This window comes from Mesoplodon bidens (genome assembly GCF_964165515.1).
Source record: "Mesoplodon bidens genome assembly, chromosome: 11".
Lineage (NCBI taxonomy): Eukaryota > Metazoa > Chordata > Mammalia > Artiodactyla > Ziphiidae > Mesoplodon > Mesoplodon bidens.
Genome location: NC_138167.1, coordinates 51,247,260 through 51,263,063, shown reverse-complemented (window position 1 = coordinate 51,263,063; position 15,804 = coordinate 51,247,260). Strand labels below are relative to the sequence as shown.

General features: G+C 36.0%; 1 protein-coding gene across 2 annotated transcripts in view; it reads right to left on the bottom strand.

Moving 5' to 3' along the window:
• Positions 1-15,804, bottom strand: part of NELL2 (neural EGFL like 2) — a 460,631-nt gene that overhangs the window by 239,696 nt on the left and 205,131 nt on the right. For both annotated transcript variants that reach the window (XM_081250199.1, XM_081250200.1), the window contains exon 11: positions 753-844. In XM_081250199.1, coding sequence (XP_081106325.1) covers positions 753-844 — 92 coding nt within the window. The remainder of the gene's footprint in view (positions 1-752; positions 845-15,804) is intronic.

The window sequence follows — 15,804 nt, the reverse complement described above, 5'->3', positions numbered from 1 at the left end:
TGTACAAGAGGCATTTGAAGAAGAAAATTAAGGATCAAATGTAAAGCAGAAACTTTATATGTAGACAGTTTCCTTTAGATAGAATATGGCTTGAAATATAACATTATGGTCAAGTAATATAAAATCATAGTTTATAAAAGGTAAATGTGAAAAGTGTTATGAAACATATTTAGTTTTTCAATTAGTAGGTCAAGAAGCAGACTTAAAATGAATCACATTTGCTTCAGAAGCATACATCAAGAGCACATTTATAAAACATTCCCCTTAAAATTATTTAAAAGATTCCTCCCAAAGGAATTAAGATCAATATCAGCCTCATCTCCATCCAACACCTAATTTTTTATTAGGTAAATTTTGTTCTGATTTTAATTGGTCTGAGTGATATTTATCACAAGTCAAAAGCAAGAGTGAGAACAGGCTGAGTCTAATTTTATCTAATACATTTTCTTCAAAACAGCAAACAAGGAGTTGATTTGTATTTGGAAAATATAAGACAACTTCATAAAACTTTAATTTGACAAAAGGGTATTTTTATTTATTGGGAAAATTATTTTACAACCACTAATTTACATGACTGCAAAAACAATGAGAATTTCTATATATTTGAGCTATAATTATCATCTTAAATTTCTTAAATTTTCTCTTTGCCTCAGAAGTTTTAAAGGTATTACAAGGGTGAGATTTTTAAAGGAACATTTACTGTGTTCATGTAACTGAAAGAAATTTGAAACACACATGAAGAGCTTCCTTACCTTGCACTCATAGAGAACACATACTCCAGAAGAGGAGTAGACTGTATTTCTTTCTCCTTCAAAGTAGGTTCGTCCATGAAATTGGCATATAGCTTTGGAGTAAAAAAAACATATATATTTTTTAAATGTTTCATTAAGAAAAATAGCTTACTGGTGTTCAGATCATTTTGCCACAATATTTCACATGTCCTTATGACTTTTCAAGGTGTCTGAGTAACTGTAAACCTAAATTCAACCCAATATAAGGCACATGTATGCTCAAGTTATTTTCATGCCCATTAAGTTCAGAGAGTAAAATAAGGTAAAAAAGGATAAGGGGCAATGGCAAGTCAGAATTAAACTCTGAAAAAGGAGTGCTGATAAGCAGACTCAAAGCCAATTAATTGTCTGTTAGATTATGTCCCACTTCAGGGCACATTAAGCAGGTGCTCAAAGCAGCTACAAATCAGGGGCAATACAAGTATGAGAAAAGTTTATTTTTATATACCATTACAGAATTTTAAAACAGAAAATTAGAAAGAAACTATTTTAATTCCAGTACATACATGTAAATGTTATGTTCTATGGGTTAGTATCATTTTATTTGTAAGTACATGTGGGTTAAGGCACCCTATTTAAGATGTTGAAAGGTCTTAATCTGGGCCTGCCTTGCTTCCATCACAATTAAATAAAATTTTAAGATAGAAGTTCAGACTCAGTGGTGAAAACATTTTTAATGAGTGAAAATGCATACAAAGTATCAAAGAATTTTTTTGAGACTTTCAAAATATTTACAATTCACAGCAAACATTTAGCCAATGGAAACTGCTTGCTTGTTTTGAAATGAATGTTTCACACTACCCATGTTGACTCATCACCTAAACAGAGACAGATTTACCCTGAAGCTAATTAAGCTTAACTTTCAGTATCCTACTGGGGCTTAGCCCTCCATTCTAAGACTCTGAACCAACTTTTGTTTTCACAGATTTGCACTGTTTTCCTTTCAAAGGACACTCAATATTGTAGATGCTTTGGAGCTCCATAACATCTAGATCAACCCAAGCTAATCATTTCAAAAGACCAGAGGAAGCAGTCATCTGATAGGAAAAAAACTCAAGCAGTTTGTTAGCCCTATTTACTAAATCCAACTTTTAATTTTAACTACATGGATTTTACAAAAGGGGTGTGTATATTTCCTTTTAATTCCATTGTGTGAGTTAGAATAAAGTCCCTCTTCAGAATTTATATATCCCATTATCTTTAAAAGTATCACATTGCCTAAAAACATTTATAACAAAGAAATTAGACATACTTCTATTAAATAATGAATATATATATGGTTGTACAAACATTAATATTTAAGCCAACTTTCATCTTTGCGCGAAAGTTAACTGATTATTTAAAAGGTGAACATTTAAATAATGGAAAGCATGCACATTTAAAAAATGCCATCCTTCAACTGATCTCCTTACTCAGCTTTTATTAACAAATTTCACTACATAATATATATTACTGGCAAATTGATTTTAAAGTTTTGGAGGTTGTTGGAAGGGAATACAACTTACTTGCATAAATTATATGACTTAAAAGCTGGCTGAAGCTTGCTCACTCATGAATATTCAAAATGAAACTAGGGAGTTGTCAGTTACATACTATCTATCATATATGAATTACAATAGCATGTGCATTTACTTAATGACCCTGATTGATTGTAAAAATGTCTATCTCCAACGTGTAATTTGTAAGATTGTGCTTTGTTTTTTCTTATGAGATTCAATAACCTCAAAGTACCAAGATCTGGCTTATGGCATGTTCAATTATACTTAAGTACCACATTTTATAAGATAAGGAGAATAAATAAAACCTTCTTCTATTCAGCACCTGCCAGTCAAAGGTTCCTAAGCCTATTATATTATACAACTCGATAACTGCAGTCTATTCAAGTCCAAGGGTATGTTGAAGAAAAAAACCTGATGTTCCAAGTCTTTCTTAGAGCAGAGGGAAAAGGAAACACTGTACAAACACAAGGGTAAATTCTCCTTATACAAAGTCTTATGATAATTTAATATTCATGCAGAGCAGATGGACCTTCTGCTCTAAACTCTTAATTCAAAAGCCTCAAATAGGCAACTTGTGAGACAATAGGGCACCAAATGGAGCTTGGCAGAGCGAGAAGCACAAAATGAATGAGATCACAATTGCTTAATTTCCTTTCAAGCTATCAGCACAAACAGGGTGAATCTAGCTTAGAGAGAACCTAAAGTGAGTAATTTTTGTCTCATTTCTTTTTTGATCACTTGCTGTGATTCTCCATAATTCTGAGGTTTACTCTAAATACCTAGTGATGCCATCAGGGTATGCCTTCCCTAGGTTCTTTAAGGGAAAAATGTTAAGAAACTCAGAAATATATACATATATACATACATATATACATATAAATGTATATATTCCTAATCATTCCTAACAAACACTACAAGGAATCTTGAAAATTCATAAGGATGGCTCTGGGATGTAGGAGTAGACTGCAGGAGTAAAAGTCGTATTAATTTGTTGATACATATAACAAATATGTACTGAGCTTCTGCTAACATGCCAGGTAGTCTGCTAGGTACTAGGATTCAAGATGAAAGAGACATGTTTCGACCCCTCACTACTGAGTTGGGAAGACAGACTCGTACACAACTAACTATAATAAAAGCCAAGCTCAAGTGCTGTAACTGAGAAATTCATAAGTGACATGTAAACACAGGAGACCAAGTGGTAAACTGGGGCGGGGGGGGGGGGGCACTGGATCAAAGGTGAGGAAATAAGGGCTGCAGAAGGACCCAGACTCTGGCAATAGCGACAAGTCATCATCACCCTAGGGTTAAGGAACAGGGAGAGGAAATTGTTTTATTGGAGCCCACAGTGAGCCAGAGTTATGAAGGAGAGGCAGCCCAGTGGGAGCCGAAATCATGAGAGACACAGGTACCACCAGAAACCCAGCCTGGTGCAGGGAAGGAGCAGGGAAGAAACATGGCCAACTCTCTCCCCCTGGCCTTCCTGTTTCCTGCCAGTGCATCTCATTGGCAAACCCTACCCAAAGCCAGCTGGCAAGGAGACCAGGGTGAAACAGTCTGCAGAAGTCCAGCTCCTGGGGTACAGAATGGGGCAGAGAAGGACAGGTGGGGTGCGTGGGGTGCCCAGGAGAAAGAATAACCAACCCCCAGCACTGGTGGCTATCACAGTAATTCAATTTAGACCATGAAGAGAAACAGTTTACAAGGATAGGCTGCTTACAAGAGCATGAGAGAGTGGAACACAGTACAAATAAATTTTGAAGAGGGAAAACTGAGACATTTAAAAAAGACAGCTCGGGCTTCCCTGGTGGCGCAGTGGTTGAGAGTCCGCCTGCCGATGCAGGGGACACGGGTTCGTGCCCCGGTCTGGGAAGATCCCACATGCCACGGAGCGGTTGGGCCCGTGAGCCATGGCCGTTGGGCCTGCGCATCCGGAGCCTGTGCCCCGCAACGGGAGAGGCCACAACAGTGAGAGGCCCGCATACAGCAAAAAAAAAAAAAAGACAGCTCTATTTTAAAGAAAAACCCAGATAGCTTATCAAAATGAGATCCATAAGCAAGGAGAAGGAAAAATGAAAGAACTGGGCAGATCAAGTGTTAAAACAGAGGAGAGGAAGAAGATTAGGTGTTGCCTTGATTTTAACCAAGGCTAACCCTGCAGGTATCAGGGATGAAGAAGCCTCAGGGATAATAATGATCACTGTGGCTACCACACTGACTGCAAGAAAGTCTCTAGAATTCCCTAATTGAATGGCACCTCCCTGCTTACCCTTCCCCAGAACAGTATAAGAAATCACATCCTCAACAAAACAACAAAGGAATAATCATTTTGCTGTATTGATTTCTTCTTCAATTCAATTGCATTCACATGTTCATAGACAGAGGCTTCATTTCTTTCCTAGTTTTCGGGTGTGTGTGTGTGTTTGCTGCTGTGTGTATATATATAGCAATAAGTTTCTTGTGACATAACTCTGGATTCCTATGTCCAAATCATTTACCAGCTTAAAGCAGAATTATGCCAACTAGGCTGCATTTTCAAAGATCTACGCTAAGTGATTTATTGAGTATATTATATGTACATATTTGAAGGTAATGAAGCCTCTAGGGTGAAGGGTATTAATTCATTGATACAGTCTTATCCCCTTGCAGACTAAGAAGCTAAGCCCCCATGCAGTCAGACTAACCCACACCACTACCGCTACTCTTAAGTTATTAATATTAACCAATGTCAAATGCATATTCACTGTGATTCTCATACATACATATACATATACACACACACACACACACACACACACACACACACTCCCATACACACACAACAGGGGGTACTGTTCACATCGTGTGAATTATGTCACTCAGAGCTGTCCAATGAACAGCCTATTAAGCCATAGGGAGAGAAATTAACTAGAACTTGGAGAAATTCAATAGGATGCTATAACAATTGGTATACATGTTTTACCAAGGCTATATTAAATATCACTAATTACATAGTTAATAGCACCATAATTATGAGAAAATCCGCAAAAACAATTAATGTGAATCATTTTCACTTAATCTCTCCTCTATTTTAACAATTAACAAGAAATAAGAAGACTGGAAATGCTACAGATGTAAATTTGAGAGTCTTCAGTCATAAAAAAGTGAAAAGGAATTTATAGAACAGATTGAGAAATGGATAAGTAAAAGAAGCCAGTAAAACTCTAAAAGCTGTAAGTTACACATTAAAATAATGATTTATTGATCATTAATGCAAAGATAGAAACCGCAGATCCCTCTAATGAGATCTAAATCAATTTCTGCAAACCTTTGTAGAAAGAATTATCCAAATCTATCTAACAATATTTTAGAATATAAAAGCAAAAAGACATATATTTCACTTCTAAACATTTCCTCAGTCACTACATATTTACATTCTTTTTATTACTGGATTGAAAAAACATGAGTCTACACTAAATTTCCCTATTGGTATCATCACCTTTAAAAATGATACAACACAGAGAGGGCAGACAGCAGAGCAAGAAGAACTACAATCCTGCAGCCTGTGGAACAAAAACCACATTCACAGAAAGATAGAAAAGACGAAAAGGCAGACAGCTATGTACCAGATGAAGGAATAAGATAAAACCTCACAAAAACAACTAAATAAAGTGGAGATAGGCAACCTTCCAGAAAAAGAATTCAGAATAATGATAGTGAAGATAATCCAGGACCTCAGAAAAAGAATGGAGGCAAAAATGGAAAAGATGCAAGAAATGTTTAACAAAAACCTAGAAGAATTAAAGAACAAACAAACAGAGATGAACAATACAATAACTGAATTGAAAAATACACTAGAAGGAATCAATAGCAGAATAACTGAGGCAGAAGAACGGATAAGTGACCTGGAAGACAGAATGGTGGAATTCACTGCTGTGGAACAGAATAAAAAGAAAAAGAATGAAAAGAAAAGAACACAGCCCAACAGACCTCTGGGACAACATTAAATGCAACAACATTCGCATTATAGGGGTCCCAGAAGGAGAAGAGAGAGAGAAAGAACCAGAGAAAATATTTGAAGAGATTATGCTCAAAAATTTCCCTAACATGGGAAAAGAAATAGCCACCCAAGTCCAGAAAGTGCAGAGAGCCCCACGCAGAATAAACCGAAGGAGAAACATGCCAAGACACACAGTAATCAAATTTGGAAAAAATTAAAGACAAAGAAAAATTATTAAAAGCAGCAAGGGAAAAATGACAAATAACATACAAGGGAACACCCATAAGGTTAACAGCTGATTTCTCAGCAGAAACTCTACAAGCCAAAAGGGAGTGCCATGATATATTTAAAGTGATGAAAGGGAAGAACCTACAACCAAGATTATTCTACCTGGCAAGGATCTAATTCAGATTTGACAGAGAAATCAAAAGCTCCACAGATAAGCAAAAACTAAGAAAATTCCGCACCACCAAACCAGCTTTACAACAAATGCTAAAGGAACTTCTCTAACTGGGAAACACAAGAGAAGAAAAGGACCTAGAAAAACAAATCCAAAACAATTAAGAAAATGGTAATAGGAACATACATATCAATAACTACCCGAAATGTGAATGGGTTAAATGCTCCAACCAAAAGACACAGGATTGCTGAATGGATACAAAAACAAGACACATATATATGCTGTCTACAAGAGACCCACCTCTGACCTAGGGACGCATTCAGACTGAAAGTGGGGGATGGAAAAAGATATTCTATACAAATGGAAATCAAAAGAAAGCTGGAGTAGCAAATTTCATATCAGAAAAAATAGACTTTAAAATAAAGAATGTTACAAGAGACAAGAAGGACACTACATAATGATCAAGGGATCAAATGAAGAAGAAGATATAACAATTATAAATATAGATGCACCCAACATAGGACCACCTCAATACATAAGGCAACTGCTAACAGCTGTAAAAGAGGAAATCGACAGTAACACAATAATAGTGGGGGACTTTAAAACCTCACGTAAACCAATGGACAGATCATCCAAAATGAAAATAAATAAGGAAACAGAAGCTTTAAATGACACAATAGACCAGATAGATTTAATTGATATTTATAGGACATTCCACCCAAAAACAGCAGATTATACATTCTTCTCAAGTGTGCATGGAACATTCTCCAGGATAGATCACATCTTGGGTCACAAATCAAGCCTCAGTAAATTTAAGAAAACTGAAATCATATCAACCATCTTTGCTGATCACAGCACTATGAGATTAGAAATGAATTACAGGCAAATAAATGTGCAAAAAACAAATACAAGGAGGCTAAACACTACATTACTAAATAACCAAGAGATCACTGAAGAAATCAAAGAGGAAAACAAAAAATACCTAGAGACAAATGACAATGAAAACACAACAATCCAAAACCTCTAGGATGCAGCAAAAGCAGTTCTAAGAGGGAAGTTTAGAGCTATATAAACCTACCTCAAGAAAGAAGAAAAATCTCAAATAAACTGTCTAACTATACAACTAAAGGAACGAGTGAAAGAAGAACAAACAGAACTCAAAGTTAGCAGAAGGAAAGAAATCATAAAGATCAGAGCAGAAATAAATGAAATAGAAACAAAGAAAACAATACCAAAGATCAATAAAACTAAAAGTTGGTTCATTGAGAAGATAAACAAAATTGATAAACCATTAGCCAGACTCATCAAGAAAAACAGGGAGAGGACTCAAGTCAATAAAATTAGAGATGAAAAAGCAGAAGTTACAACAGACATCACAGAAATACAAAGCATCCTAAGAGAGTACTACAAACAACTCTATGCCAATAAAATGGACAACCCGGAAGAAACGGACAAATTCTTAGAAAGGTATAACCTTCCAAGACTGAACCAGGAAGAAATAGAAAATATGAACAGACCAATCACAACTAATGAAATTGAAACTGTGATTAAAAATCTTCCAACAAACAAAAGTCCAGGACCAGATGGCTTCACAGGTGAATTCTATCAAACATTTAGAGAAGAGCTAACACCCATCCTTCTCAAACTCTTCCAAAAAACTGCAGAGGAAGGAACACTCCCAAACTCATTCTATGAGGCCACCATCACCCTGATACCAAAACCAGACAAACATACTACAAAAAAGGAAAATTACAGACCAATATCACTAATGATTACAGATGCAAAAATCCTCAACAAAATACTAGCAAACAGAATCCAACAACACATTAAAAGGATCATACACCATGATCAAGTGGGATTTATCCCAGGGATGCAAGGATTCTTAAATATATTCAAATCAATCACTGTGATATACCATATTAACAAATTGAAGAAGAAAAACCATATGATCATCTCAATAGATGCAGAAAAAGCTTTTGACAAAATTCAACACCAATTTATGATAAAAACTCTCCAGAAACCGGGCATAGAGGGAACCTACCTCAACATGATAAAGGCCATATACGACAAACCCACAGGAAACATCATTCTCAATAGTGAAAAACTGAAAACATTTTCTCTAAGATCAGGCACAAGACAAGGATGTCCACTCTCGCCACTATTATTCAACATAGTTTTGGAAGTCCGTGCCACGGCAATCAGAGAAGAAAAAGAAATAAAAGGAAAACATATTGGAAATGAAGAGGTAAAACTGTCACTGTTTGCAGATGACATGATACTATACATAGAGAATCCTAAAGATGCTACCAGAAAACTACTAGAGCTAATCAATGAATTTGGTAAAGTAGCAGGATACAAAATTAATGTGCAGAAATCTCTTGCATTCCTATACACTAATGATGAAAAATCTGAAAGAGAAATTAAGGAAACACTCCCATTTACCATTGCAACAAAAAGAATAAAATACCTCGGAATAAACCTACCGAGACAGGCAAAAAACCTTTATGCAGAAAACTATAAGACACTGATGAAAGAAATTAAAGATGATATAAACAGATGGAGAGATATACCATGTTCTTGGATTGGAAGAATCAATATTGTGAAAATGACTCTACTACCCAAAGCAATCTACAAATTCAGTGCAATCCCTATCAAATTACCAATGGCATTTTTTACAGAACTAGAACAAAAAATCTTAAAATCTGTATGGAGACACAAAAGACCCCGAATAGTCAAAGCAGTCTTGAGCGAAAAAAACGGACCTGGAGGAAGCTGACTCTCTGACTTCAGACTATACACTATAAAGCTACAGTAATCAAGACAATATGGTAGTGGCACAAAAACAGAAACACAGATCAATGGAAGAAGACAGAAAGCCCAGAGCTAAACCCACACACCTATGGTCAACTACTCTATGACAAAGGAGGGAAGGATATACAATGGAGAAAAGACAATCTCTTCAATACATGGTGCTGGGAAAACTGGACAGCTACATGTAAAAGAATGAAATTAGAACACTCCCTAACACCATACACAAAAATAAACTCAAAATGGATTAGAGACCTAAATGTAAGACCAGACACTATAAAACTCTTAGAGGAAAACACAGGAAGAACACTGTTTGACATAAATCACAGCAAGATCTTTTTTGATCCACCTCCTAGAGTAATGGAATTAAAAAGAAAAATAAACAAATGGGACCTAATCAAACTTCAAAGCTTTTGCACAGCAAAGGAAACCATAAACAAGATGAAAAGACAACCCTCAGAATGGGAGAAAATATTTGCAAATGAATCAATGGACAAAGGATTAATCTCCAAAATATATAAACAGCTCATGCAGCTCAATATTAAAAAAACAAACAACCCAATCAGAAAATGGGCAGAAGACCTAAATAGCCATTTCTCCAAGAAGACATACAGATGGCCAAGAAGCACATGAAAAGCTACTCAACATCACCAATAATTAGAGAAATGCAAATCAAAACTACAATGAGGTATCACCTCACACCACTTAGAATGGGCATCATCGGAAAATCTGCAAACAACAATTGCTGGAGAGGGTGTGGAGAAAAGGGAAACCTCTTGCACTGTTGGTGGGAATGCAAATTGATACAGCCACTATGGAGCACAGTACGGAGGTTCCCTAAAAAACTAAAAATAGAATTACCATATGATCCGGCAATCCCACTCCTGGGCATATATGCAAACCATAATTGAAACAGACACATGCACCCCAATGTTCATTGCAGCACTATTTACAATAGCCAGGTCATGGAAGCAACCTAAATGCTCATTGACATACGAATGGATAAAGAAGATATGATATGTATATACAATGGAATATTACTCAGCCATAAAAAGGATCGAAATTGGGTCATTTGTTGAGACGTGGATCGATCTAGAGACTGTCATACAGAGTGAAGTAAGTCAGAAAGAGAAAAACAAATATTGTATATTAACACATATATGTGGAACCTAGAAAAATGGTACAGATGAACTGGTTTGCAGGGCAGAAATAGAGACACAGATATAGAGAACAAACGTATGGACACCAAGGGGGGAAAGCTGCAGGGGTGGGGATGGTGGTGTGGTGAATTTGGCGATTGGGATTGACATGTATACACTGATGTGGATAAAACTGATGAGTAGTAAGAACCTGCTGTGTAAAAAAATAAATAAAATAAAATTTAAAAAATTAAAAAAAAATTTTTATTGAAATAAATTCATTTTAAAATAATAATGCATTTTGGGAAAAAAAAGAAAAAAATAAATTTAAATGATACAACACAAAATTAAAGGTTATAGATACCAAGAAGAAAATTAGTATAATTCACTTAGTGAGAAATGGGATTTATAATTTCTTTAAAATTCTCTTTCAAAACACCATGTATCAGTGATCTTTAAATTGTTTATGCTGTCTGTTAAGGGCAGAGTTGTATAAAGTAGTGGCTTTTACATAGTGTTCTTTCTAATATTGATTTCCACTGGAAGGGCTCTTAAAAACCCCATGTACAATGGCAATTATTTCATCTTGAGTCAACATGATACTTATTTGTTAGTGATATACAAATCAAAACTGTTGGATGAGAAAATATCTCATTAAATGTAATTATGTATATTTTTATTATAGCTTTTAAAAAGGAATATGCTATAAATGTATTCATGAAACAGGCTAAGATTCTGCAGAGTCAAACAAAAAAATCTGAAAGTGTTTCAATATTCTTAAAAGACTCCAATCAGCCATGCTGCATTTATCCAGCCCACAATCTTTTTTGAAATCTGGACTCAGATGGAGTCAATTCTTAACAATATGGTTGTAATAAATGTTTTGAGCACTAAGTGCTATAAATTAATTTTCCCTCTTTCTACAATGCTTAAATTTCTATTAGAGCACTGAACCCATTTTTCCTTTCCTCTAGTTAGCTGTACACTTTTTTTATCTTTCCTACATGAGATGAGGGCAGTGTCTTAATTTGTCTTTGGATCTTGTACTCAGCACCTAGCACTGGCCATAAATAATAAATTTTAAAGGTTTGTTGAATTTATTTTTGTAAGTTCTCTTCCAGTTTCCTATTTGATGAAAAGCCTGAAAACAAGAAAATTGGCCTCTCTGATCTTCATGTCCCTTTATATTTGGCCCTATCCTTTGATTTTTGCCTCTTATAATAAAGGTCCTATAAATTGGGTCTCACAGAAATATTTTGCCTTTTCTGTTAAATGGCAGCTTATTCTCCACTGAAGTAGGGCTGGAGCACTTGAAATGGGAGCAGATCTATCAGTTACTGAAAAAGTAGCTGGCTACTGTCAGAGCAGTATGAATAATACAAGACAACACATACAATGGAAGTCTGCTTGGACAATGTGATGACAAAACTTTCTCCTTTCTCTACATAAAACCAATTTTTATGAGTCAATGCTGTTTAAATGATCAAAATTTCAGAGTGTTTAAATAATTCACAAATTAATTAATTATACATGATTGCTTCCTTTAACTAAATCTCATTAATTATTTGGGAATTTAGTTGTTTGCAAAACTAATATCAGAGTTTAGGAAATGAGAGCATGAGAGTAGATGCACAAACCTCCTTTCTCTTCCTATATATATCATGTCCTTGCACTTCTAAAGGACCAAAGAGTGCTTCTCCTAGGGGGCCTTACTTTAGGTCAGTAGCCTATTCTTCCAAAACAAGAACAGGCCCTGAAACACCATAAATCTAGCAGTAGTGAGGGGTTAGGAGGCAAAGGAGGATAAAAATAACTTCCAGAATACAACAAAAGCATAAATTCTAACACCCTATCCAGATCAGCCTTTGGTTAGAAGGGTAGATACTGGGAAAGCAAGAATTGGATATTTAGAAGATCACAGCAAGAAGGCCAAGTCTATAGCTGGAAGGAGGAATTCAGTAGTTTTGTCCCTAATTTGATTCTACCCATTTAAATTGTAACTAAGATAGATCCTGAAATTCTTTTCATTTAGCGACCTTTCTACCACCGGCCCTATTCTGGATCCTACCTCATATACCATAGGATGGATTCTTTAAAAAAAGACAATGTAAACAATTCATTTAGTCTTCTGGGGATAAGAAAAATAAATATAATGAGTGAAGGTAAAGATTTGGAGAAAAATATAATATTCATGTCTATACAGGAACACGTTTAAAGTGACAACATGAACACACATGAGGTGACAGCTTTTACAAAGATAACGTACCATAAAATATAATATGGAAACTGCCACACACTGCTAGTTTCAAAGCCAGAACTAGAACTCCTCTGAAAAAAACTTCTGCGTACATTTTCTTACCACTAAGAATCCAGTGACCTCAGTCAAAATTTAAACACCTAATCTTTAGTTTAACTGTGAGGAACATATTTCCAAAATGACTGGCACCTTTTAGACATATGCTGTTTCATTATTATATTGACAAAGATATTGAATGTTTTGTGAATTGTAAAGCATGATCCCTTTCATTATAAACCACACACTAGTGCTCAACTAAGAGATTATAAGTAAAGCCCCTGAAAGAGTGAATGTGCAATTTTAAAATAGCATCTGTGTACAGGCAAAACAAAGAAGAAAGTATGGTAGGGGGTGGGGCCTGGGGAAGGTAGCTGTCTTAGGAGGACATATTTTAAATGTAGTTGTCTGAGTGGTATATTAATAACGCCTTCTATTATGCAAAGCATATGAACCAAGGGAAGAGAAGAAGCCAAAGGTTAAGGGGAGCAAGCTCCGTGTAGAATAAGACATGCAGACGGACAGCACACTGAGGAGGGAGGAGAGAGCATAGGAAGCAACAGAGGACAAAAAAATTATAAAGCATAAATTGAGATGGAGCAGGAGAAAGGAAAGCAGAAAGCAACGGAAGTTTAAACAAAAGGAGCAAAATTATCTCAGAGAAACTTGCAGCAAGAGTGGCAACACCTGGTGGAAATAAGAAGCATTTCTGATAACCTCCTGTCCACCAGGCACTGTCCTAGGAGGGCGCCTTCCTGCCTTCAAGGAGCATTCAGTCTAGTGTGGGAAACAGAGGAGCACACGTACGAGGAACTCCACACAACTCAGAGGAAGAAAAACGTCTTACGAGAGTGAACTGGAAATGCTTTCCAGAGGAGGGACATTTGAGAATGACCACTGAAGGAGAATCGCTTTAATGTGATTTAAATCAGAGACACTTTGATAACTGATTCACTTTGTTATAAAGCAGAAACTAACACACCATTATAAAGCAATTATACTCCAATAAAGATGTAAAAAAAAAAAAAAAAAAAAAAAAAAGAGACAGGCTTCCCTGGTGGCGCAGTGGTTGAGAATCTGCCTGCTAATGCAGGGGACACGGGTTCGAGCCCTGGTCCGGGAGGATCCCATATGCCGCGGAGCAACTAGGTCCGTGAGCCACAACTACTGAGCCTGCGCGTCTGGAGCCTGTGCTCCGCAACAAGAGAGGCCGCGATAGTGAGAGGCCCGTGCACCGCGATGAAGAGTGGCCCCCGCTTGCCACAACTAGAGAAAGCCCTCGCACAGAAACAAAGACCCAACACAGCAAAAATAAATTAATTAATAAGCTCCTACCCCCAACATCTAAAAAAAAAAAAAAAAAAGACAGAGTACTCACAATACAGTCAGAGACCAGATTAGAATAATAATCATAATAATAGACTTCGGACCCAGATCCTAAAGAACATCTCATCAGGATACCTTTATAAGCTGGAATTCATTTATGATCAGTTGATTTTATAACCAATTTATATACCCCCAATCTACTGGGCCAACAGTTCTCAACTGTGGATGCATATTAAAATCACTTGAAGAACATTTAAAACTCTATGCCCAGCTGCATAATAATGAGAATCTCAGAGGGTAGGACTTGGGCTTCTTTATTTTGTAAAGCTGCCCACGTATACAGCTAAGCTTGAAAACTATATTACTATGCAGAGGAAAAAGAACTAGGAAAAGAGAACATTAGAATTAACATTTAAATAAGGGCAGTCACATAGATATTCAGTAGAAGACTCTTTATTCCATGTTATCTGCATAGGTATTTGGTCCATTGTTTGAAAAAAATCAGTTAAAGTGAGAAATCATAGACAACAATAAATATGTACCCTAAACATTTTATTTAAAAACACATCTTCACACATTCAACGTTTTGAAGTAGACCACTTTTCTTCAGTATGGATTCTTTGTGCTTCATTGTAATCTTGATTATATAAGTAAAATTTATAATGTGTTGCTCATAATTTCTAACTTTTTGTTCGTTTGTTTTAAGGGAAACAAGATAGATACTCATGAAGCAATCTGAAGAGATATCATTCTTATCTTGTGTTTTCTTTCATGTTTTACAACTGTCTTACTGACACCTAGTTCAAGAGGATATTTTTTAGCCCTATGAGTTTATCATCTTTTTTCCAAAGCACTCAACTTTAATTAAAAGAAAATTTATTTCTTTTCACATTCATATTTCATTGGCTTGCATATTATGTTATGAATATGTATTTATAGCATTTCAATAGTATTAGAATTACAATACAAATACAGTTGCCATAAACAGGTTTGGGAACAAACATCTACCTCTTGGTTAGCATGCAAATCTAACTTATGCTGTCATGGCAGCGTAAATGTACAGGTTTAGCCTCAAGTTCAGGTGATACTTTTTTAACAGCACCAATGGAATCACAGAGGAGTGTTTCTCAGACCATGTGGAGATCTTATTTAAATGAAGATCCTCGTTAGGTAGATATGGAATGGGGCCTGAGATTCTGCATGTCTCACCAGCCCCCCAGTGATACTGATGCTACCGGTCCAGTGATCACATTTTGGGTAGCAAAGTTGTAGACCATTGATTATTAACCCAGCTTGCACATAAGAAATCACCCAGGGAGTTTGTTGAAACTACCAATTTGTGGCACCCAGACCAATTAAATCAGAATCTCTGGGGGAGGGGCCTGGGCATCAGTATTTTTGTAAGAGCATTCAGGTGATTCCAGTGTATGGCCCGTGTTGAGAATCACCTGTGTAGATTAATCCATCTAGTCAATTCAGTGATCTTTTAATATACATCTCCATCCTGGATAATATCAGAGAGTAACTGATAGGATGTTACTAAAAGAATTTGGCCAAAATTATTTTAGT